We start from the raw sequence: 26,142 nt of genomic DNA on the forward strand, positions 1-26,142 counted from the left end.
CGGAGTTAAAAGAGCCGGGAGGGGGACCTGGAACAGGAATTGTCTGTTAGGGTAATTCAAGAATAAGGAGTCCTCTTACCGGGAGAAAAGCGGCATATAAATAAAATAAATACATTTAAAAAAATAAGGAGTGGTAGCTGAAGTAAAATATAAGCGGACTACTGTACTGTTATTTTGACACAGCTGTTCTATGGAGCAATTTAGGGGCTGAACGTTCACCATGACAGAACGACTGACTGGACTAACTGCCTCTCCACGGAGGATGCTTATACCACTGCGTTGCCTTGAAAAGGAATCTGGCGAATTCATGGAGGCTTCTAGTCAAGGAGACTATAATATTTCCTCCAGTATCTAAAGCAGCATGCCTCTGTCTGTCAGCCTCTGGAGAACACGACCTGTAGCAGCGCTGTCCTGCTTGTGGGCTTCCCAGAAACAACGGGCTGGCTGCCAGGAGAAAGGGAATGCTGATCTAGACGAGCCAGTGGATCTTGCACGGCTTCTGTTCATCTATTTAACACTTGTACAGCGCTGCAGAATGTTGAAAACTAACTGGCTTGTATAAGGGCACCTGTTCATGGCTCCAGGGAGACAGACAGTCCTTCCCCCTTCAAATACCTTAGCTGAGAGGAGAGTCCTGGCACCAATTCCCTAATACCGACCCCCCCTTTTTAAAAAAAGACTAGATTCACTCTTCCGTAAGGTTGGGTGCTGGGGGAAGGAGGATTACACCCCGAAGAGGTGCAGTGAAATTCATTAAGAGATAGTAGCATTTCGTTGGCCTGTGGGCTTTCAGCACCAGTCTGGCCAACAGTGTAGCTACTGGGTTGCATTCACATCCTGCCGCTTCAGTAGGTCGGGCACTTCTGCCAAATTTAGATGCTAATAATTATTGTTATTGTATTCGCGAAGGCTTTCACGGCCGGGATCTAATGGTTGTTGTGGGTTTTTCGGGCTTCTTGGCCGTGTTCTGAAGGTGGTTTTCCCTAACGTTTCGCCAGTCTCTGTGGCCGGCATCTTCAGAGGACAGCAAACAGTTTGCTGTCCTCTGAAGATGCCGGCCACAGAGACTGGGAAACGTTAGGAAAAACCACCTTCAGAACACGGCCAAGAAACCCGAAAAACCCACAATAACCAATTATTGTTATTGATTGTAGCCCTAGCTGTGTACTGTACTGGGCAGAGCCGTAAAATAACTGGGCTAACTGGAGGCTCTTGCAGAGTGCGGGCGGCATACAAGTCGAAGAAATAAATAAAATTTTGGCACCTGAGGTCAAGAGCCACCTCCACCACCCACTTCCCTGTGCGGCGTGGGTGAAAAAGGAGGAGAAACGCAGTGTTCCCAGAAAGAAAAGGTTTCGGTTTTCACACAAAGGAAAGGGAATAGGGTCCCGACGTGTTGCCCTTTTATTTTCCCAGTACTGTACCGGCCAACAGCCATCGCTACATTTGAGTGGCTCCTAAACGGCAGGGTCCTGAGGCAGAGCCTCAGGGGCGCTGCCCTAGTTACGTCCCTGGTGCTAGGAGAGGACCGGCCGGTCTGCGCGCCGCGCGCTCGCCAATTCGGAGAAATGCCACTTCGGGCGGTGAGTGATGAAAATGATCTGTTCCGCCCTCACACTCCGCGGCGCATCTCTCTGTTCTTTCCCGCGCTTCCTAGGATGAACCCTTCGCGCCTCCTGGCCTGCTCCGAATTTGTCTCCGCACCCCCGAAAGGGGGCTGAGGAGAGAGGGAGAGAAGCCGGATTGTTTCCGTTTCAGGGAGCCGCTTCCCTGACAGCCTCTGTCGGGCAGGGGAGAAGGCTCCGTCCTCTTTCCGCTCCCTCACGCCCCGACCCCGTTCTTTGGCCCGGGCGGGCGCGCGCGCGCGCGCGAGAGGGGGGTCCCGTCCCCACCCACGCCCTCGGGTGGCGCTCCTGGGCGCGGAGGGAGGCCGTGTCGCGGAGGCGAGCGTGAAGGGAGCGCCCGCGCGCGCCTGGCTCCTCCTCCGCCTCCTCACGAGGATAGTCCCCGCTCGAGGAGCGGCGCTCGGGCGACTTGAGGGCAAAGCCGCGGCGGAGGGAAGAGAGGTTCGAGGCAGCTCCTCGGGCTGGCCGTCCGCCGTTCCGTCGATTCCCCCGGTCCCGCCTCGCTCGCTCGCTGGCTCGCCGCCGGCCGACCGGCCCTCTCCCCGCCCAGCTCCCCCTCGGCCGCCGGGCGCCCCGTCTCGTCCCGCGCGCGCGGTCGCCGGCCGGACCCGAGGGCGACCCTGGAGGCCAACCTCGCGCTCTCGCTTTTGCCGGCTCCTTCGGGGCTGCTGGAGCCGGGGACTTGCCTGCCCGGCGCGGACCGGGCGTCTCCGAAAGGGCTGGGCGCCGCCGCCTGGTGCTTCCCGTCAGAGGCGGGCAGGGGGGGCCAAGGCGGGTGGAACAAGTGCGCGGCTGGCCTCGGCTCCGGCTCCGGCGGCAGCGACTGGTTCCCGGCGTCGAGGCGGAAACTGTGCGCGGAGCCCATGGGCTCCGAGGTGCGCGACCTCAACGCGCTGCTGCCGCCGCCGCCGCCGCCGTCCGTGCCCTCCCTGCCGGGCAACGGCAACTGCCCCATGCCGGTGAGCAGCGCGGCGCAGTGGGCTCCCGTCCTGGACTTCCCGCCGGGCGCCTCTTACGGCTCCCTGGCCCCGCCGCCGCCGCCGCCGCCTCCTCCTCCGCCGCCGCCCTCGGCCTTCATCAAGCAGGAGCCCAGCTGGAGCGCCACCGACCCGCACGAGGAGCAGTGCCTGAGCGCCTTCACCGTCCACTTCTCGGGCCAGTTCACGGGCACGGCCGGCGCCTGCCGCTACGGCCCCTTCGCGCCGCCGCCCCCGCCGCCCAGCCAAGCGCCCGCCGGCCAAGCGCGGATGTTCCCCAACGGGCCGTACCTGCCCAACTGCCTGGAGAGCCAGCAAGCCATCCGCAACCAAGGTAAACCGGGAACCCCCGGGGACGGGCGGGAGGGCTCCATCCCTGGGTGACAGCGGCCGCATCTTGGGGGGGGGGTTCTGGCCGCTCTTCCAGGGCTCTCCCCTCTCTTCCAGCGTCACCCTTCCTTAACAATGACTGGAAGGTGCTCCTTTTTCTTCTGAAAAGGAGAAAGCCATCCTACTGACCCATAGGGATCAAACAAAATCTATTGACCTGTGTGAGAGTTCCTATAGATGATTCGAATCAGCTATCAATTCACAAAATAGGCAAGCGGCCGCGTTCTCCAGAAGGCTTCATCACACTGTACTGTATGGGGAATACCTACATGAGTTTTTGACTCATCAAGTCCCACTCTCTGTTTTGAGACTGAATTATTTTAAGTGTAGCATTTCATGGATCGGAACGCCCCGCCAAAAACCTTCTGGACTTCCAGGCTTTTCCCCCTTCCCACTCCCCCCCCCCACCATTCAGCCTGAAGAGTTCTCGGGAATCACAAAACTTGCATATATCTCGAGTTTATAGCTGTTCCTAATAAAGGTGTTGTCCCCTCCCCTTTTGACACGGTCTTCACTGGACCAAAAACTGGCGAGTATTCCTTGGCACACCCGGGCAATGGTGGTAAACTTGTAATCTCGAACTTAAATAACTCCCGCGGCCTGATTCTAACTATGGGTTTTTATAGCTTTAAAGAAGACCAGCCGCAGCTCATTGCAAGTTAATTGTCACATAAACAATAGGCATGTGCACTGGACCAACCTAACTGTGTTTATGTGGATAGTAAATACCGTTAATTTCAATGGAATACCCTTCTAAACTGAGCAAATGTGCCCAGAATTACAGCCAAGAGCAATCCTACGCACGCGTGCTGCAGTCACAGTGTGTGCATGTTTATTGCCCAGCTTGTGCTGAGTTTAATGGGTGAGCGTGGGTAGGACTGCGGCTGTTTCCAAGTCGGTGTGCGTAGGATTGGAGTCATTGTAGATCAGTTTCCTTGGGCGTGCAGATGTGAAATCAAAGGGGAGCTATTTTTGAATGCCCAGGTATATAATGGTTACAATGAAATATAAATTATCATTCTGGAATTTTAAGGTTCAAATTACAATAAATTGACTGTACACCAGATCAAGTAGTTTATGGTTCAGTGCTTCAAGGCTGGGATCCGAAGTAAATGTAACAAGTTTATCATATGGCACCCTCTTCTCGTGACTAGAAAATAAAAGCAGACATTCAAGCTTTAGTTTTTGGCATAATGCAAGGCCTCGGCTTAATGAGGATGACTGAATCTTACAATTTAATGAGATTTGCTTCTGAGCAGATGCCTATGTACTGTGAAGACGTTACTGGGCATTAATACGCTCAAATCTAATTGAGACTGTTCGGTAGGTGGCGAATTATGGTTTTGCGTTTAACATTTTGGAGACATTGCTACTGGTTGAAAGTTGCGGCTTTTGTATCGTCGAAACGTATCCGATAATGACCTTGAAGTGCTCCTACCGAGGACCCTGATGAGGCTTTTCTGGAGTAAGGAGGATTGCTGGCGCTTCTTGTTTGAGAGCAATCGACTCAGGGCAACCAAATACTGTAGTCAGCTTTTGATTTCAGTGGGAAGTTACACTGGCAGATACGGTAGTTTCTGTTTCTCCTGTTACGCCTTCTGAACATTTGAACATTGAGGCACAAAGTCTTTCCATAGCGGATGGTGGGATCTCTTGTTCAGAAGAGAGAATCCTAGAAATATTTAAGCAACAAGGAAAATGATTTCCCCCCCTAATGCCACAGTTAAAAAAATGCAATGAGATTTATTTATTTAGCAAAGCAGTCCTCCACATTTCATGAAAAACAAACCTCATTGAATTCTATAGCACTAGAAGTGCATTCCTATTAATTTTTCAGAATTCCTCCCCCCCCCCAAAGGGATATTTTGATGGGGCTTATTTCTAAGCAAGTGTGCACAGGATTGCTCCCAGAGGGGTGTTTCTAAGCACACATGTATAGGATCGCACTGTTGATGAGCGAATGGCCACATTCTGAGTGAGTGTGAAAACTGATTTCTAGAGATCTCAGTTCTTGGATCTACTACTATTTTGAGATGCTTAGAATCTGTAGGTCCAGCCCAGGCTCACTTGGTTCCTTTTCGGTAAACAGGTCCCTTTCCTTGACTACTCCATGGCAGATGAAGAATGGAGCTCTTGATGATCCTGGAAAATGTTTGACTAATGTTATAGAAACCAACCTGGGGAAATTACAGTGGTCAAAAGAAATCCAGGATTGCTTCTTTGGAACCAAATTCCAGAATGTACTGTGTGAAACTGGTCTATAATAAACAGAATCAAAAGAATCTCTTGCCAATCTATAGAGTAGTTATTAATAGTTTAAGATGGAGATAAATGTAATTATGATCCCTCCACTGCCACCATAGCAAATGGAAAACTCATCCACCCACCTGTTAATTGTGTAATCCACTCATACCAAGAACCTGAAAACTGCATTGGGGAGGATTAACAGTGATTTTCTGAAACATAACAATTTGTGATTCCATAGTTATCTAAATGGGCATTAAATATATATGTATTTTACAAATGTTGTGGAGTAGTGTTCAAAGCTATTAGTTAAAAAGTGCCTTTTAAATTAATTGCCATTTGGCTTCTTGGCCTGAATATAATGGTAGTCACATTTACCTGGAAGTAAATGTCATATAAAACTGTGGGATTTCCTTCTGTATGGGCATGTATCGAACTGCACTTCTATTCTTTTAGAAAGTAATTTAAACTCCCAGTTTACTTGTAGGCATTTGTCAGCAGGATCCTTTTGTTTGCTAAAGGAATTTATTTAGGAATAAAAGTTCTGGAGGCTTGTTGGGGAAGCCTGATCCAAAGAAGAATACTATACATAGTAATTTGGGAATAAACCCCACTGAATCTGACAGAATTTACTTCAGAGTAAGCTGCCTTCGGTCCTTTTTGTGGGGAAATGCAAGGTAAAAATATTTTAAATAAATAAATAGACCCAGGATTGCATTGTTAAAATCCCATTGACTGCCATCATTTTGTTCTACATAAACTGCATCTGGATCCAGAGGTTGATCCTTTCATGTTCTGTTGATCTGGCTAGAAGCCGGCAAAGAGATAATCCAAACTAGAAGAGGATTGTAACAACAACACAAAATCCTTGACTACAATAACGAGCATGTCTCATTAACCTAGATTGTGCTACCTGTACAAAATCCATGTTTCCTGTGAAATCAGTGGAGCCCCAGTAGAAATGGGTTAGTTCCCATATGTTTCAGTGGGGCTTCTGCAGGAGACATTTCTGGCAGATTATGTCCTAACTGATTTGTTGTTGGCTGATTATTCCATTGTAATACAGTATTCTACTTTAGCTGATGCCTATAGTGAAAGTGCCATGTATCTTACAATAAATTCCAGGATATATTTTGCGGTGAATTCTATAATTATTTGTATTTACTTTTCTAACTTGGCCTGTTGCAATATACCCCGACAGATTGCACAGTATTCTGGAGCAATTATATCTTTGAAGAAAGTGAGCGGAGATTTATTTGTAATACAAAATCTGACTGATAGGTAATTTCCAGCAACAGAGGTCTCTCTGTTCTTTGAATCAGCTTTCCAGTTTGCAGTTGTGTTTCATTATTGGCAAAATCACATTTTAAATTAATTAAACTTCCTAAAACAAATGTTTTTATAATTTGCAACATTCTACAGAAACCTGTAGGGAAATAGTCGTACAGTATTTCTACACTGTCCTTCAAGATTTTGATCTGTCTATTATTGTCCAATCCTTTAAATTAGTCTGGGAGACCATTCCCTTCTCTACATAATTGCTTCCTCTCCTCTTCTGACGGGCCAGCAAAATCTTATTATTGAGTTAATAGTATTTATTAATGACATTACTCTATTGACATTTTGATATTCAGCTACTAGGTTTTTCAGTTTCTAAAGCAATTTAATATCCTTAGTTAATTCCATGCAATTATGATGAATAGTGTTTCTACCTTTTATGGTGGGTAGGTGGAAACTGCCAAATTAATCAAAACTGTCAGAACAAAAACAGTCGTGAGTTCTGTTTGCTTTTTTAATGTCAGTAGCCACACTCAACTTAATGTTAATACTTCAGAATCTCAAGTTACTTCTGTTGCTATTGCTAATAGTTAATACTAATATGTTCCCAGAACATCTCGATTTTCCCCTCTCAATCTCCTCCCACTTCTTTGTGCATAGAGACATTTTTTTTTTTTGAAATCGATTTCTATTGAAATTCTTGTATTAGTATAGCTGCATTTTTACTCAGTTAATAAGGCATTTTTGGACCATGAATGGATTAAAATTCACATCCTTCACATACTTTCTTTTGTGTGATGGAAAGTTTTAATTGTAGCCCTTCATTATTTCCAGTTGTTACCATAAGCATGTTTAGGAATGACAGAATGATATACTTATCATTTAAAAGTCAGTATGGAAAAAAATGCAGGGAAATGAAAATAATAGGCTGTATAAAATAAATAAATAAATAAATAAATAAATAAATCTTAAATCTATGCTTTCGCTGTAAAAACCACAATGCTTTTATTTTTTAAAAAATAAATCAGATCAGTTCTATTTTAAAGCCCCAAGTTGGACTTTTGCAAAATTAGTAACAATTAAGAGTCTATGAAAGCGTGCCTGTATGAAGACATCCTAAACATGAGACGTGACACTTCTGTCGAAATATATTATAATCATACATAAATTTAAGACGAAAAAATCGTTTTCTTTGATATTGTACATAACGTCAGGGTTTGCATCCCCCTAATTTTCTAATTAGAAGCGCACCTGCTTCTGGTAGGATGAAAAAGCCCGGACTCCTGATTTTTAAGGGAGTGAAATCAGGAAATCAGGGCTGCAGGGCAGGACTGAGAGATGGGCGGCATAAAAGCCAAATAAGTAAATCCGTCAGAACACCATAGAGTTCGACTTAGATCACGCTGATTTGAATAAAGGGAAAAAGAGTCAGGTTTGTTTTTCATTTCCGAAAGACAATGGCGAGAAAGAGGTAATGAGATTTTAATTACATAGCTCCAGAATAAAACAAACCACCACCACCTCCTTCATAACAGAGACAAGGGAAAGGGGACTCAGAGGGAGGGAGAGAGGACATATGTGTGTGTGTATGTGTGTGTGTGTGTGAAAGAGAGACACACAAACTCACCTTGTTCGTGTCTCTCGGTTGTTTGTGTTTTTGGGGTGGCTGGGAAGAATTTGGGAAAGCTGGAAAACAATGTTCGGGGAATGAATGTAATGTTCTTGCTTTGAATCAGTCAAGGTTGAAGTTGAGATTTTAGTCGGGTTTTCCCAGCGTGGGAAATCCGTTACCTTGGCCTTTTTGCCAAGTTTTTGGCTGCGGCTGCGGCGGGGAGTGGGGCGTGGGTGTCCTGCCCTCCTTTGAATCCTTTGCTCCTCTACGCCTCCCCTCCCCTGGACCCCTCCGTTATTTCCTGCAGCTGGGCTCGTCCAACAATTGGGTCCCTTCAGAAGGCTTGCCTTCTTCCCCAGAGGACCAAATTTCAATGATTTTTTCAGCACGTTTTAATCAGCCCAGCCTCCGATAAAGTCCTAATTAAAGAGAGCTCGCGCTATCTGGAGGCGGGTTCAGAACTCCAACCCCCGTTATCGCATTCCTGAAGCTTTGGGTCAGGCAACGCCGGGAAACGCGGCCAAAAACTCTTTTTATGCGCCCAGAAGCATCGTTGAAGGTCACCAAAGAAAAGAGCGGCGATCCGGCGGGCCAAGAGTAACAACAGCGTAAACTTGAAAGTGTGGATGTTTCGGGGGAGAAGTTGAAAAGGAAAAGAGGGCTAAAGGGAGGAGGGAAGCCTCTGCTTTGTGGGCTCTGAGCCGGTGATAAGGGAGCCCGGAACAGCTGCAGCCTGGAAGTGCAAGGGTTGGGTACCGACCTGTCATCGCTGCTCGTGGGCCGGGGAGGAAGGCGCCTCGGAGCGCCAGGCACACGCAGCGGCAGCAGCAGCAGCAGCGGGAGCTTTGAGAAGCCCGTCCAAGTCCCTTGTTCCGCCGCCGGCGGCCAACCCCCGGCCACAGAGGGGAGAACCCAGCAGCTTCCCTTCCTCCCATTTTCGTGGCTGAGTTACTCCCAGGCCCCGGTGTGTTTGTCATTTCTCTGCGGCAGAAGATGGGAGTGGGCGGCGCGCAGCGGGGAGCTGTCCTAAGGCCAATCGGGACCCCCAACAAGTTACTTTCAAGATGAGGAAAAAGCCCAGATCACAGCTCTGTTAAAAAAACAAACAAACAAACAAACAAACGCCGTTTTGCATCCCTTGAAAGGCCATTTCCGTCTGAATGCAGCACACCCTCACCCTTCAATCAAATGGGGGCTTGCTCGGGAGTCAACTCAAGAGAGCACAGTGTGCCCTCGTTCGGGAAAATGTTTGCAAAAGAAAGGTTTTGCAGCAATGAGCTTTTTCTTCAGTGTGGCTCATCAGTGAACTCCTTGCATTTCAGGGTAGCAAATGAACACTAGGATCAGGACATCATGACCTGGAAACAACCCTTTAAAATCGGCAACACTCTTAAGTAAAGGCCTTCAGGTTGTAGGTATTTGTTTCAGTGAAGCTGAAAAGGGTCAGAGAGCTCAGCTTCACTAATCTGAAAAATGCACATAAATTCAGTGTGATTTATTTCTGAGTGATGTGCTGAGGGTTCAGTTTGAGAAAGAAAAATACAGTAGATACAAACATCCTTGAGATTTTAACCTCCAGGTTTTACTTTGAAGGAAGGCTTCCTCAATAGACCTGAAAGGGATTAAGGTAAAGAAGTCCATTGTTGCTTCATTGCTTCTGACTTAAGGGTTTTCATGGTGCAGAATGTGAGATGCTGAAGGTGTGGTCTACCGTGGTCTCTCTCACACACACATTCCATGACTTTCCAGAGCCAAGCAGAGATTTCAGATCTCCTGAGCCTTAGTTCCCAAAGAGAGCCACACTGATTTGCTTCAGCATGTTGACAAAATGTTGTTGATACCCTGTCCTGGCTCTTATTTCTGGGTAACCATTTTTAGATAATTCACTTGTTAAACAGGAGTAGAATTCTAACTGAAGTTCATCCAGCTTTAGCACCCAGGCCAAACATGAGAGAAATCGGAGGTGTTCCCATTCTCAATTCTGCTGTGGTCATTGTCTGAATAATCATATAATATATAAAATGGAAGTTAATCTTCTGAACACCTTTACTGTCCCTTGTACAGCAAAAACAAAACATAATCTTAAAAAATGAAAACATTTTGGCACCTTGAATACTAACATACTTTTTTTTCCGGTGTGAGCTTTTCTGGATTCCACTTCATTTCCTCAGACACGCAGAGTGAAAAATTTAGCCGCAGATTTATGTACTTGTATATATTGTGGGTGGTGGGCACTCAGTGGGGATGGATAAAGACAGGGATAGTGAAATTTCACAGAAACAACAACATGATTAAAATAAGTACTGAACTCTTGAGTGTTCCTTCCTTTCTATTAAACTACGGAAGACATGAAAGAGTCACACCCACCTTGTTCAGAGAATGGATCTCCAGTGGTACTTCTACCTCCAGGTAATAATAACTCGGCAGGATTCCCCCCCCACACACACACCTTGAAAACACCAAGGTAGTCAACCCTCCCTGAATTCCGCCCATGGTCTGAAGTAGCGTTGATATGCTTAAGAACAGAGGTTGAAATTGCCTTTTTATCAAATTCTCCTGTTTTAAGTAGCTCATGGATTCAGTTGCAAGTGGGCTGTCAGTGACTCATTGCCCATGAGTGGTCTGGAAAATCTCCCCTTTCTCCTCTCCCCACCCCAAATGTTTTGTCATGCCCCATTTAACATCCATCACCACCACCCATCTTTTGTCTGTTAGAGAAAAGGCCCTTCCAACAGGGAGGACTGGGTCCACCGAAAGTGTCCCATGAATTGTGTTATTGCTGTTGGAATATTCTGGAAAAACTGGGGCAAGCAAACAGACAGCTGGACTCTTTCTTCCTACAGAGCCAGCCAGTGGTGGTGTAGCTTTCCTCGCTCAATGTGTTGCCAATTAAGTGTTTTCTTGGTGTGATTGTGTTTGTGTATGTGTTTGTGTGTGTGAAATGTATATTCTAAAGAACATACTAACTTAAAGGAGGAAAGGTGTTGAAGTAAATAGTTGCTAAGTATAACTGAGAAGTTCCTGAATCCCCTTAGTATTTATTTATTTAAACTAACACTTTGTGTGAGATTAGGAAAACGAGAGTGATGTTATAAGGGCTACATTAAGCATTCCTTGGCCTTTGGGTAAAACGCTGATGAGCCGAGAAGCATCCAAGATAATATTACCATCTAATTACTTTCTAGCTGAAGTTGTTTAACTAGCTCCAAGTAATTAATGAAAGTTGGTGTCTGAATGCCTGATTTATGATTCAGCCTCACCCTGGGGTCACCAGAGGCAATTCTTTTCCATACGAATTCACTCGCTTTTCTTTCTTTCTTTTTAAAAATAGTTTGTTTATTATTATTTGAAGCAGCAATTTTCTCTTAAAAGTAGGAGGTTATTTTTCATTTAAAGGCCTGCCATTTTTATTGCAGACTCTTCACAAAGTTAATCTTATAAACAAGTGAGAACTCAACGAAAATGAGATTAAAGAGCAATTTTTATATGTGAAACTGATGATGAGTTTCGTCAACAGATGGGGGATCCCGTCCCATTAGATATGAGGAGCAATTAATGAAAACATTGCTCATTGCGGGGAAACGGCTGACCCATCCTTTTAGGTGCAACCTGAGATTCCCACCAAAGCCCAGATTCAGACTGGATTTCAAGCTGTGTGCTTTACTATCCTGACAATGTGACTGGCATTTTTGTCCTGAAACAGAAACCATTCCCAAGTAAACATACCTCTGATCAGATTACTTGGTAGTTAAGTCAAATTGCAGTTGGTAAGAAGGGTGAGAGCCTTATGCCTATTTTAAATCTGCATTGAATTCAGGAGACTTGCTTTTGAGCTGGCATTTTTAGGATTGTTTTGTGAACGTGCTTAGGGTTGTAGGTTCCCCCACTGCCCCATAGCACATCTCATTCTTTGCTTCGTAGTCCCACGGAGACACACAGAGAAAAACTGTGTTATGGCCAGGTGACTACAAAAAAGGAACACAGGCACAGCACAGGCAGAGACTTTTGACTGGAATCTGCCAAGGTGCTGTCATTTCAGTGGGAACCTGTGAATGGTCTTATGGCAAGGAAGGACTACCTGTTACTAGGTTTTTAGCTGGGAAATCACAGGGGAGGGGGAATGGCAGGCAGGAAGCCCAGCACTCCTCCTTCCCCTACCAGGCTAGGCTCTGAGTGAACTATTTTGGGCCTTCCTTTCTGTCAATTTATCTAGGTTTACTGCTTTGGCAGGCAGAAGAACCCATGGCTCCTAAAAGCGGAGGCTGTCGGTTTTTGACGCCTGCCTGCCTGGGAAGGGGGTCTGACTCTGTGTCTGTGTGTGCAGGAAGCTGCTTCGTGAGAAAGTTCAAGGGCAGGCAATGCAACTTCTGGTTCCTGACCATGTTGTTGTTCTTTTTGGCAGGTTATGGCACAGTGGCGTTTGATGGGACTCCAAGTTACGGCCACACTCCCTCTCACCACACAGCACAGTTCACAAACCACTCCTTCAAACATGAGGAACCCCTTTCCATCGGCCAGCAGACCTCTCTAGGTAATGGCAGCAGCAGAAACCTCTGTGCTGAGGCTACGATACTTACACACACACACACACACACACACGAGAGAGAGAGAGAGAGAGAGAGAGAGAGAGAGAGAGAGAGAGAGAGAGAGAGAGAAGAATAATAATAATTTTAAAAAACCCTGAGTGGAATGGAATGGAAGTTTAGACAGCCCAGAAGTCTTTGCTCTGGTTTGTGAACCAGAGATGGGAGGTGGAATTTTCTACTGCATCATTCTAGGAGCTGCAACACTACACTACTACTACGGATAATTAGGATCTGGGGAAGCTACACATGTGGTTTTGAGGTAAAAAAAAAACCCCATAGTGGTACTGATAATCAGGATTGGGATGGCCATGGAACCCTGTTTTAGTAAGGTCTTTATTGGGCAAAACCAAAGGGGCAGAAAATGTGTGTGACCTTTTGAAAACTGAAGATTTGATAAATAGACCAAATGTTATAAAAGCAGTTTGATATTGGAGAGGGAGAAACTGGATAAGAAGGTGATGCTGAAATCACATTATCTACGTAGTGTCTTGAGATGTAAGGTATTAGGAAGGGTCTGCAAATATTCAGATAATCTCATCTAGACGATTTATTAGTTTTAGGTTTTACCTAATCTAACTTTAGGCATACTGGGAGCAAGGGAGGCAAACAATTTTGATCCTCTGTGTTTAGAAATTAAAAAAACACAGTTGTTATCCTAATATGACATTCCATATAGATATCCAGGCATGTCTCTATTTTTGGTAGACTCAGGTGTACCATTAAAAACAGCTTCTTTGAATTTAATATCAGTGACAGCTCAAGCACAAAATGCGGGTTCTTTATATAAAAATTACAGCTATAAGTTATAAATCTATAAATCATAAATTAGTTTTAAGTCAATGCAGTTGTACCAGAACTGATGAAATTATGATAGCACAACACTATGCATGTCTACACTGAAGTGTCACATTTGAAGGAATTTTCTCACAGACTACTGTGTGCGTATGCACATGCTCACCCAAGATGTAAGATGAAGCCTAGGAGAAATAGTAACTTGGATAAAGAGTGCCTTTAGTGAGCCTTCCCATCAATATATACTCAACTTATAAAACTGTTCTGTTGATTTTTTAAAAAATCTCAAATAAATGACAATAGACTGGGAATTTAAAAAGAAATATTTCCATCATATCTGATGAAAGATCAGTTTCATAGTAGAACTTTGAAAAAAAAATGAAGAACCTTGGTCAAAATCTAGTTAATTTCAGCTAGTAGATGAACTGGAACAATTGCTAGTCTATATTCCATTGATTTAATGTGTCTGCTCTAGCTGAACTACCAAATAGATTTATCTCTTATTGTCTTCACTAAAGACAGTATACACAACTTAAATGGAGTCATGGAGCCTAACTCATGCCCTTGATCTGACAAACTCTGCCAGAACTTACTTTCATTGATCAGTGGAACTTACTTCTGAGTAAACATGCATAGTAAGCAGAATATCCTGTGTAGATAGTAAGTTCCATTGAAATTAACTGGACTATTTGGGCAAAAGGCATTTAGTTTCAGTGTTTTAACAATTCCTAATGTGCTTAAATTAATGTTCATGACCTTAATTAGAACACAGTTTAGAACACAAATTAATTAGAGCACAAATTAGCCAAAGGGATGCTTGATTTTCTGATCCCACCTAGACATAAGGTGGATGATGTTCATGGCTTTTCCTTTGAGAAGTATTTGAAACATTTAGAGAGCACACTATCAGAACTGAAGCTACTGCTTAATGCACACAGAAAAGCATTAGTACAAAGCTGACAATATTACTAATTTCTTACTAGAAATGGGAGACTGTTTGAGAAACAAAAATATCTGACATTTGTGTTTGTGGTGAGATTTGAATCCCCAGCAGCATTTGAAAATTCAGTCCTAGTGTGATTAGAGAAAGCCCCTCAACTGATCTTTGCAAAAGCAGGTCTCTCTCTGAGAATGGAAAACAGCTGCAGGGGAGTGACTTCTCTCTGGTTTATCTGCAGGTGACCAGCAGTATTCAGTGCCTCCCCCTGTCTATGGCTGTCATACCCCTACAGACAGCTGCACAGGCAGCCAGGCTCTACTTTTGAGGAACCCATACAACAGGTATGTTACTCTGTAAAGTTCACTACGCTTGCTGCTTCCTCCTACTCCTGTTGCTTTTTTTGTGTGCTTTCCACCTCACAGCTATTGGCAAAACAACTTTATTTGTGATTGCAATGCCCCGGAAACTGACTAGCTTCACTCATCTCTTCATTTTTGTCTTCATTTAAACCTATTTGATTTATACAAATATACCATCATTCAGCTGCCAAGAACCGGAGGAAGTCTAAATGCACTGGATCTTCTATTTCTCCTCGAATTACAACTAGATATAGATCTGAAAGGCAAAGAAAGACATTCAAGGAATTCTTACATTCTCATTTATTTTGCTTTGGGAAGAAAATCAATTTGTTGATTTTAAAAAAATTCTAGAAGTTTAAGTAGGTGTATATTTGGTGACATAAAAAAAACAAATGAAAGTGGTAGGAAGCTGCTGACAGGCTTGCAACCAGTTACAAGCCAATTTAATTTAATTACTAATATCTGCTTATTGTAATGTTATCTTAACACAGCTGGCAGGATAGCTCAGTGAATTAGAAGGAGTTCCATTCCCCAGTGTCCCTTTTAGGAGAAGAGCCAGTCTGTATAGCCTTGGGCAAGATACACAGTCACAGAGTGTCCCCAGAATAAATGAATAGTAAAGCACTGCTGAATACGTTTTAGCTAGGAAACCCTGGCAAATTGGAATCAATTTGAGGGTGCTTGATTTTTGTTCTTACCCTAGCACAACAGGATAATAACAAAATTGTTAGATGCTGATGGGCTTCTCCAGCATCTAGCCATTATGAGAATGGAATATTGGACTGGATCGGCCTTTGGACCAATCCAGCTGGTCTCCTATTTGGTTTGGTATACTAAATAGCACCTCTTTGGCTCCAAATGTATATCTCAAACCCGGGAGTGCAGCAGGTTGTGTTGTGTATGTGTGACAGAGACCGAAGCAGATTTGGGTGAGAGCATGGGGAACCTAGCACCTTCCAGATGACAACTCCCATAGTTCCCATGATCATTGGCTGGGATGGCTAGTGCTGATGGGAGTTGTAATCCACATCTGGTGGACACCACTTTTCTCTTCCCTATTTCGTGTCTCTTCTTATGGTGCACTGAGGCTTCCTTATTTTAATAAGAACAACCCTTTCCAGAGGCAATGGTGTGTGGGTCTGAATAGTTGGTTTAGACCATATTGAAGTTTAAAACACCTTAAACTTTCACCTCACAACCACCCCCTACCCTATTTATTGTAAGGGCTTGTCAGTGACAAACATGGCCATACAGAATACATATCTGTCACTCTTATTTGATTCTTAGGTGTCTATGCTAGAGTAAAGACTAACTTTTTATGACCTAGTTTACTTGATGTTTGTGTCCATTTTAAGCGTTGACAGCCTGTCTTGTCACCAGAGTGCAGTGGAACTCTTTGAACTGGATCCTTTTGCTTTAGTAGTGGAAGATACTGGGTGGGCACTTACATCAAAAGGGTGAAATCTAGTTGTTACTCCAGTCCCAACTCCAGTAGACCTACTGAAATCCATTGGGACTTACACAAGCATTGACTTACCAAAGTTCCACTGGTTCAGTTGATCTACTCTAGCTGGAACCAACAGTTGGATTTAGGCCAAAGTGTTTGGAATTAAACTCTGTCTAATCCCGGCTGAAGTTAATGAGGACCAGTCTGCTGATTTAACTGCTGGGTTTAACTCTTCCAAGGATCTCTGGTCTTTCAGCAAGATGAAAAACTGTGGGCCTAATTTCTTTGTTAATTAGAAAGCGAAGGAACTGAGGAATGGCTTTAGTTTAGTTCCTTCATTTTTCTCTATTCTGGTTGGTGGCAAAAATCCATCTCACTGACAGAGAGGAGAAAGGGAGTGACCGGGTGTTGTTCCTTCCCACCAGCACAGAATGACAGGGTGCAAGAGAGGCACTTGAAAACGCCTGGGTGTCTCTGAGACAGGCAACATCCCGGAATTCTTGGGTTTTAAAATTAATAAATACAAATGGCCTCTTCCTAGTGATTTATATCAATGGTGAGAAAAAGCAAAACTACTGCTTTAACACTGTGTTTTGCAGGATAGGGTTCTTTCCCCTTTGTTTCTGGGAATATGCAGGGTTTCTCTCATTTACTTCAGGTAAAACACAGTTTGGAAATATTTCAGCTGAATTGCGGGATGCATCCTCATAAATCACACTCACCACAGGAGCGTGTTGGTCCTTGGCACGTACTTTTTCTCTTTTCTCCCCCACTCCCAATGGGGGATATGAGGCCCAGAATGCGATTGGCTGCAGGGCCCATTTACAACATGTTTGTTTAAAACTAAACAAGAACACAAACAAAACAAAACCTAGATCTATGGCTGTTGGGCTTTGTGGTCTGGTCCCCATACATAAAAAATTCCTGAGCAACACCAGTTGATTATTTTCAAAGAGGCAGCCCTGTTTGTTTGTTTCTGCAGTTTGCTTTGGAGGCTGGTTAACTATTGCCTCCCCCCCCCCAACCAGCAGTGGAGCAGGGATAGCAGGCGGAAAGGGGGGGGTGAACCTCTGAGTTTATTTTAAGTTTGTTTAGCAGCCAGAACAAAATCCTCCACCTCCTCCCATCTCCCCCACCTATTCTTCAACTTTGGGTGAACTTGGAACCAATCCCACGTCTGGGGAGCTGCTAAGAAAATGCCTGCATGCACAGAACAATGTACCTTCGCAAAAGGGGAGCGATATAGGCTTGGATATATCACTATTAATTAATCAGCGCAGAAGGGCAGCGAAAAGATGGTGTCACTACTCAGTTCCAGGAGTTCCTTTGCTAGGGAGCCTGCTTTGACGTCTAGAGAAAAGAGGTCCAAGGAACAGAAGGACAGAAAGAAAGAGTTGTGCCCAGATTGTGGTAGACTACATTAGTACAGAGGGAGAAATCTTCCAGTGCAAAAGTAGCGGCCTGTCCAAGGCTTCTAGAAAACAGGGCACAGTATTCCGTTAGCGAGGGTGCAGTGTTCTGAAGACAGATGGGTATTGTTCAGAGGCCTTTACTCCCATGTAGGCTTGGACAGCATCTTAGGCAGAATCAGACTTCCAAGTAAGAGCTGAGGGGAGACCTCTTGTGTCTCCCAACATTAATTTAGCTTCAGGGGAAATAACAATTTAAAACAAAACCCTTCTACTATACTGTGATCCTTATTTGTTTTGGAGGGGTGGTCTGAATGACCTTTCAGGCTCCCTAGGAGCCCAGGGCTTCTGAATGCAAGAAAGCGACCTCAACCTAGTAAACCTTGATTCTAAGATTTCTGCTTAAAAAAACAAACGTTTTCAATGCGGTTGCCTCAAGGAAAACAGTTGGCAAAAGAAATGCATATATACCACGGAGGGGCAGTTGGAAGGGCTTAAAAAAACACCCGTAGGTCTTGGGTGGAAACGACTCCCCCTCTCCAAGAAAGAATCTTAATCCGGACTTCTGTGGGAACTGTAGGAGTGAGAGGGTCTGCTGAAAAAAGAAGGGATCTTCGCTGCTGGAACGGAGACTGGGAGGACCCGAAGAGCCGGTCGCTTCTTGCCGCCCCATTGGGGGACAGGAATCTGTTGAGGGGTGTTAATCCTGTGGACCCCATCTTATGACCGGCCTGTATATCTGGGCAAATAAGAGTGACATCTCGGAACGCTTATACTCCTCCACTGGCTTCCTTTTAAAGAAACGGAGCCGGAGGCCGCCTCTTTCCGAAGTTTCGGGATCGGAGGCTTCCGGACTGGGCTGCAGATCCGCTTCCCTCCCCCTGGCCCTGGAAGTGGGGCGCCGGCTGTCAATGGGGAGGACCAAGCAGAGAAGAGAGGAGCGGAAAGCCCGTCGGAGGCGTCCCCCGGCAGGAGCTCTCCAGCAGATCCGAGTTAGCCCCGGGCTTGCTTCATTAACCGTTAATTAGCCGTTAATTAGCGGAACTGCGAAGTATCCTTTAGGCTTGGCTTGGGGCTCGCAAACGGAGCGGAAAGAGGCGCGTTGTAACCCGATCCCTTTAAGGCTCCACACCGGTCGGTTCGCTCACGGGCTTTTACAGACCCCTCTGGGGTAGACGCACCCTGCAAATTTAGCAGCTGGCCTTGCAGTTTATGGCGCCCCATCTCCCACCCGCCGCTACCCCTGGTTCTTGTAAGGAGCCGGGGCGCTCAGCTTCATAGGGATCAGTCTAGAAGGAAAGATTTCCACCTAAACTTGTTTCGGATCAAAAACAGCCCATCTACACGTTGCCCATGGGCTTGGGGCTTCACAAAGACCTGCAAAGGAATAAAGCTGCGTTTGTCTCCTGAACGAAACCGATTAGAATAAAATTTGCAGAGAAGGTTTGCTGATGCCTTGATGTCAGTTCACAGTCTCTGGGGTATATGGAGGAGAACAGGCAACTTCACACCTATGTCAGTGTATTTTTTGTCCCCTGGGTGTGTACTATGTATGATTCCATTATTATTAGCTTCCCAGAGTAGACTTCGGTCTATATGGGAGGGATATAAATTGAATAAATAAATAAAAATAAATTTGACACAAGCTGCCCCAAATACCCTTGATGTTTTCCATTACTGGGCAAAAATTATCTGATACATTTACGAATTATACTGTGGTGCTTCTAACAGAAAGAAAGCTATGGAACAGCGCTTTTGACCTATTGTTTCTTTCACTACTTTTTGCATTGGGACTAAGAAAGTAAGTGTAATCTGCCAGACAAATGTGCAAAATGCAAAACTTGGAAAAACTACTGTTGTGGTCTATAAATCTTAGAATGGGTAAGCCCCTTGCCACAAGTAACCTATACAATCAGATTCGCCCCTCCTAAAATGTGTATCTGAGGTATAAACCATGCCTGAGCCTGAATAATTACCTGGCCAGCTCAAAGTGTTTCTTATTTAAAAACCAGTTCATAATGGAAGTGCAAATCCTCTATGTGGCCATTGTAACATAAGAGGTCTATACGTAATCTCAGACAGTATTTAACCTCTCCCCTAATCTCTATCGTGGTGGTACTATGGGTTAAACCACAGAAGCCTCTGTGCTGCAGGGTCAGAAGACCAGCAGTCATAAGATTGAATCCACGTGACGGAGTGAGCTCCTGTCACTTGTCCCAGCACCTGCCAACCTAGCAGTTCAAAAGCATGTAAAAATGTGAGTGGATAAAGAGGTACCACCTTGGTGGGAAGGTAATGGTGTTCCGTGTCTAGTTACGCTGGCCATGTAACCACGGAAACTGTCTACGGACAAACGCTGGCTCTACGGCTTGGAAACAGGGGTGAGCACTGTGCCCTAGAGTCGGACACAACTGGATTAAATGTCAAGGGCAACCTTTACCCTATCAGCCTTAATCATTCCTCTCAATGTGAATTCATGAGTTCATGGCAGCTGTCCTGCCAGTGTTTGGATTATTCTTCCAAACTGCATCTGTATGTATTTGAATTTATTTGGGAGTAAATTCCACCAAACTAACCCAGATTAAATGTGGATAGGATTGGGTTGTAGATGCTTCTCCTGATCTGGTAAATCTTGCCATGCTATCACATGATTTATTCCTCCTCATGCCCCTACTTCTCTTTGTGACAGGTTTTTAAAAATAGTCTCAATCCTTCCTAGACTTTTTTGACCATGGGCCCTTGGACTACAACTCCTAATATTGTCAGATAGCATGATCAGTGGCCTGGTATATGATGGAGAATTAAGGTCCAACTTCTGGAAGAGTTCAGGTTGGAAAAGGATCCAAGATTCTGCTGCACTAAGCAGAATTTTTGGCTGTAAGAACTGACAAAATGAAGTGGGCAGAAAAGCTTGATAACGGCATTTTTTTTTGGGGGGGGTGTAGGATTAATATGTGTGAGTGTGTGGTGATTGCTAGGAACAGAATAAGGTGGTATGCAGAGTGCACAATTCTGATATTTGGACAACTATTGGCACATTTGGGGTTTGAAGACTTAGATGGTGCCCTCCTGTGGTGCAACTTTCATTGCATTTGTACGCTGAACTTTTTTTTAATGCTGATGTTCTCATCTTGACAAATCAACAAGTTAATATTGTCATTAGAGCTGTCCAAAGCTGTATATCTCAATGTTCCTACATTTTAGTGACTTCATTCTTCTGTAGCTACAGAAACAATAAAAGCAAAAGCAACATAATACTGGCATACAAAGTTGAATAATGAAAGTTGGCACCTTCTAGCATAGACCCATAAATATGCCTTAGGTGGTATACTTTTCAGTACCTGATAAAAACCAAGAGTATACAATGTCTACTGACTTGAAGTTAGCACCCTAATAAATTATATAATATAGTACTGTATTCTAAATGTAGTTAGAATAAACCCTGAGTGCTCACTGGAAGGACAGATCCTGAAGCTGAGGCTCCAATACTTTGGCCATCTGATGAGAAGAGAAGACTCCCTGGAAAAGATGCTGATGTTGGGAAAGTGTGAAGACAAGAGGAGAAGGGGACGACCGAGGATGAGATGGCTGGACAGTGTCATCAAAGCTACCAACATGAATTTGACCAAATTCCGGGAGGCAGTGGAAGACAGGAGGGCCTGGTGTGCTCTGGTCCATGGGGTCATGAAGAGTTGGACATGATTAAAAGACTAAACAACAACAAAAATGTAGTTAGTCCTTTGTGCACTTCCTTTTCAAGATGTTTCACTGCATAAGACTGGCTTATGTGCGAGTCTCCAGTATTGCCAGCTCCTGTTCTTTACTAGAATATCATCAATACAAAATATTTCATTGAAAATTTCAGTGTCCAGGGTGTTGCCCAACTCTCCTTTTTTATTTTACTGATGGAATACTTTACTGATAGTTAATTTTTTTAAATGAGCAGAATGACAAAAGAGGATGCCTGGAAGCTTTTGTTTTGTTCATCCAGGTGAACCTGCTGTTCCTACTTTGACTAGACTATCAACCAAGTGGCTATCAAACTTAGTGGATGCACTGGAAAATTTTGGCCCTCAGCACTCCATATCTTTGAGGCAAAAACTCAATTCCTTGCTCTGGTAATCTCTCAGATTACTGTGATTTCTTCCTATTGTTTATCCTTTGTCTTCTGTCTAATCAGCACTCTGCTGCCAAAACCCCCTGCCCTTGCTATTGTTCTAATCACATGATACATTTTCTCCCTAATGCAAGCTTGCCTAGTCTGGAATCATGCACCTTTCCATTACAAACTTGATTCCTCCATCTCTCAGTCTTACAGTATATCCCAGAGCATCCTTGCTCATCCTACTCCAGCTCTATTATTTGACAGCTGTGCACTCCCTCAGAAGACCCCATCCTTTGAACCCTTGCTGGTCTATATGCTTGGAACTGCCTTCCTGCACTAGGGCCAGGTTCCAACAGTATATTTCTGCTGCTTCCACCAGAATGGACTCCTTGTGCACCTTAAAAATTTGCTCTGGACGACTGCTGCAAGACAGAGAGAGGAGGCCCAAGAGACGGTTGTGTGAGGGAAAGAAGAGCCATATGTCCCCCACTCATGTGGCTATGGGCCTCTTATGTAGTGCGACCCTTCCTTTTCCATGCAACCAAAACAACATTTTATTGCTTCATTGCCATCCATGCTACTACTTACTTCCCTCTTTTACAAAATTTATTTTCTATCAAAGTTTAGATTGTGTCCTTTGCACGGGGGTGGGGTGGGGCAACAGAAATCTGTCTGAATGTAAAAATCCACATAGACTGAAAACAGCAATAGTAATTAATACTGTAATATATACCCCACAGAGGGTTTTGAAATCCACTTTGCTCTTTGAATCTGCAGAGGCAAAAGAGACTCAGTATGACAAACATGAGAAAGGACATGTGCACTTAGAAGATATTGCTCTGTCATGAACCCATCAGCAATAATAATGTGGGTAGTAATTTCCAGGCTCTTCTGGTTAATTAATCAAAATTAATCAGTTCCAAGATCATATAGTGGGGAAAAATGATGATCTGCAGAAGGACCATGAAGTTCTGGGCCAGCTCAGAAGAGGTGCTTTTGTTGCCTTTTGAACTTTCCAGAGCAAAGATGAATGGGCGATCACAGCACCATCAGGAAATTTATAGAACTCTACAACTTGCTTTGCAGCCAAGTGCCCTTTTGGGTCATGATCCTGCATATTAAATACCCAGCAGTTCTCAGCAATGTACTGTATTTGGAAAAAAAAAAAGAATTACTATTCTGTCTACATTATATTGATTTAACATAGCTGCTCTTAAAGCAGTTCCCATCTTGGGGAGAAAGTAGCTTCTTTCCTATTGCAAAGAAACAACTCTGCTTGCTTTCAAATGTTTTGGTACTTGATTTAACTTCAGTGTTTAAAAGCCCCCTTTCAACAATTTAGGTGCTTTTTATCCATTGTCAGCTCAGAACTCACTAGACAGTCAGTTGTAATGGAGTTATTTCATATAATTTTAAGTAGTGATATTTAAGACTAGGTACGTAAAACAGCAAACCCTTCCTTAGTCCTTTCACCCATTGAATATAGAGATAAAAAACAATAGAATGAGAGGGACCTCTCAACTGGCTACTTTGGCAAATGGCTTTGTTTGTTTAAAACTGTTTGTTGCTTTGCTCCATGAAGTCATCTCTGACTTATGGCAACCCTATGAATGAGCAATCTCCAAAATGTCCTGCCTTCAACAAGTCTGCTCAGCTCTTGTAAACTCAAGTGTATGGCTTCCTTTAGGGAGTCCGTCCATCGCATATTTGATCTTCCTCTTTTTCTGCTACCATCAAGTTTTCCCAGTATTATACTCTTTTCTAGATAATCCTTTATTCTCATGATGTGCCCAAAGTAGGACAGCCTCAGTTTCATCTTTTTTTTTTTTTTTTTTTTTGCCTTTAGAGATAGTTCAGGTTCAGGCTTGATCTGCTCTAGGACCCACTTGTTCATCTTTCTGGCAGTCTAGGATATCCGCAAAGCTCTCCTTCAGTACCACATTTTAAATAAATCATTTTTTTTGTCTGTCAGCTTTCTTTACTGTTTTCACACCCATACATGGTGATCAGAAGAGTGTGGATGGTATTAGTTTGGTCACAGCCTTACACATGATGATCTTTTCTAATTCCTTCATTGCTGCTCGTCCTAGTCCCAGTCTTCTGATTTCCTGGCTGCAGTCTCCATTAGGATTTATTATTGAACCAAGGTATACAAAATCTCTATTTCAATTTCTTCATTGTCAATGTTAAAGTTGTATAGCTCTCCTGTAGTCATGATTTTGGACATAATGTTCAACTGCAGTCCTGCTTTGGCATTTTCTTCTTTTGTTTTCACTAAAAGTTTTTTCAAGCCATTACTACTTTCTGCCTGTAAGATGGTGTTATCCACATTTCTTAAATTACTGATGTTTCTTCTACCATTTTTCACTTCATCTGAATCTAGTCTGACTTTCCATATGATATGTTCTGCACACAGTTTGAACGGATAAGGAGATAAAATGCACCCTTGTCTGACAGCATTGCCTATAGGTAACCATTCTGTCTCTCCAAATTCCGTCCTAATCATAGCTTCTTGTCCACAATACAAGTTATGCATCAGGACAATTAAGTCGTGAGGCACACCCATTTATTTCAGAACATCCCATAGTTTCTCATGATCCACACAAAGGCTTTGCTGTAGTCTTTAAAGCATAGAGTGATGCTCCTTCCATTATAATTGTGAGGCTAGCCTCTTTATGTTTAATGTTAAAAATCTAAGTGAACTTACTCAGAGTGTGACTACATAATAGGAAAAATGTGAAGTGATTCTCTTTATTTTATTTTTATTTTTATTTATTTATTTGATTTATACCCCGCCCATCTGGTCTAAAAGACCACTCTAGGCGGCTTCCAATATAGTAAAAACAGTGAAATAATACAAAAAAAAAAAACAATTACATAAATCATATTGTAATAAACAGAATACAACAATAGAATAGAAAATACATAAGGAGAGAATAAAGAAAAGTCAGATATTAACTGGAAGGAAGGCCTGAATGTATAGCCATGTTTTTAATTGACTTTTAAAAGTATCCAAAGTGGGGGCCGCGCGGATCTCAGGAGGGAAATTGTTCCAGAGGTGAGGAGCCACCGCCGAGAAGGCCCAGTTTCGTGTCCTTTCTTTCCGGGCCTCCCTTGTTGTTAGGCTCCTCAGCCTCACCTCCTGGCTTGTGTGGGTGATCCGAGTAGATCTAGGTGGAAGCAGGCGTTCTGTCAAGTATCGAGGTCCTATGTTGCTGTAACTTCCATTGTACAATTAGGTCTAAATAAAATGCATCAAATGATCATGTGCATGAGATATAGAGAGGTGAGAATCCTATTGATATTTGCATAAGGTTTGTGCAACTTGCCATTGTTATCTACAACTAACTGAAGAGGTCTCACGGTGCATTTCAATTGTACAATCAGCCACATAACAAGGTATTTGACTGAAACACACTCCAGCAACTTGTTGATTACAGTACGAGGAATTAGCCATAGCAAGATGCACAAACCTTATTTGAATATCAATAGGATTCTGGCCAGTAAAAGAAATTTTTGGGAAATATAGATTCTTCGGGCATTCCCATGTGAAACAAGAAAGAAAGACAAACAGATCCATCCTTGGCCTAAAACCTTTGTTCCTTAAAAGACATGAATATCTCCTATATGCATGTTGACAATCTTTTTTGTTATAACACGCATGTCTGAAAAAAAAATCTTGTGTTGGGATATGATAGCCAGGAACTTGTAGATAATTCAAAAGGACAGCGCCAAATAGAGTCTACACAATCATCAGATGTCTAGTCATTTTTGCTCTGTTAAAAGGACATTGTGATCCCCTCTGTCACCAAAAGCATCATGGAGTTTTATATAGTAAACATTTTAATGCTGAAAAATTACTATTAGTCACACTTACAAAGACTTTAAGAGTGGAGGAGTTGCAGCTCAAATTATAGCTTTTTTTGCATCAAGGTCAAGAACTTGTAGGCTGCAATACCGGCCAAAACAAACGCTCTGTGATCTACTACTGGTTTCCTTTCAAGTTCCTTTTTTGTTCATAGCTAACTTCCTTTCATTTTATTCCAGCTGACATCAATCCTTTCTGTACAAATGTCTTCCCCTTCCCCTTTTTTTCCTTCTTCTTCTTTTACAAATATCTTTACAAGTGAAAATGAATTTTATAGTGGTTTCTTCCCAGTGATTTGGGTGATTCAATCCAAAATAGTTAAAATCAGCTTCCTTCAATTAGTTATAACATTTTAAACCTGTTATTTGAGAATAAACCTATAGATTCTAGGAACATATTCTCCTGTAATATATAAGCCAACATTAAACATGCCTGGATATTTTATACAATATATACAGTATTGAATTCTCCTGGTAGGTTTTCATATATGCTCTCATGGAATTATCTTCT

General features: G+C 43.5%; 1 protein-coding gene across 3 annotated transcripts in view; it reads left to right on the forward strand.

Moving 5' to 3' along the window:
- The first annotated feature begins 2,044 nt into the window (after positions 1 to 2,044).
- Positions 2,045 to 26,142, forward strand: part of WT1 (WT1 transcription factor) — a 65,059-nt gene continuing 40,961 nt past the window's right edge. The window contains exons 1-3 of one of the 3 annotated variants that reach the window (XM_072985848.2): positions 2,045 to 2,936; positions 12,529 to 12,657; positions 14,683 to 14,785. In XM_072985848.2, coding sequence (XP_072841949.2) covers positions 2,489 to 2,936; positions 12,529 to 12,657; positions 14,683 to 14,785 — 680 coding nt within the window. In that variant the 5' untranslated portion in view covers positions 2,045 to 2,488. The remainder of the gene's footprint in view (positions 2,937 to 12,528; positions 12,658 to 14,682; positions 14,786 to 26,142) is intronic. The other 2 variants (XM_072985847.2, XM_072985849.2) reach the window with 2 other exon arrangements.

Source organism: Pogona vitticeps, chromosome 1 (assembly GCF_051106095.1).
Source record: "Pogona vitticeps strain Pit_001003342236 chromosome 1, PviZW2.1, whole genome shotgun sequence".
NCBI classification, from domain to species: Eukaryota; Metazoa; Chordata; class Lepidosauria; order Squamata; family Agamidae; genus Pogona; species Pogona vitticeps.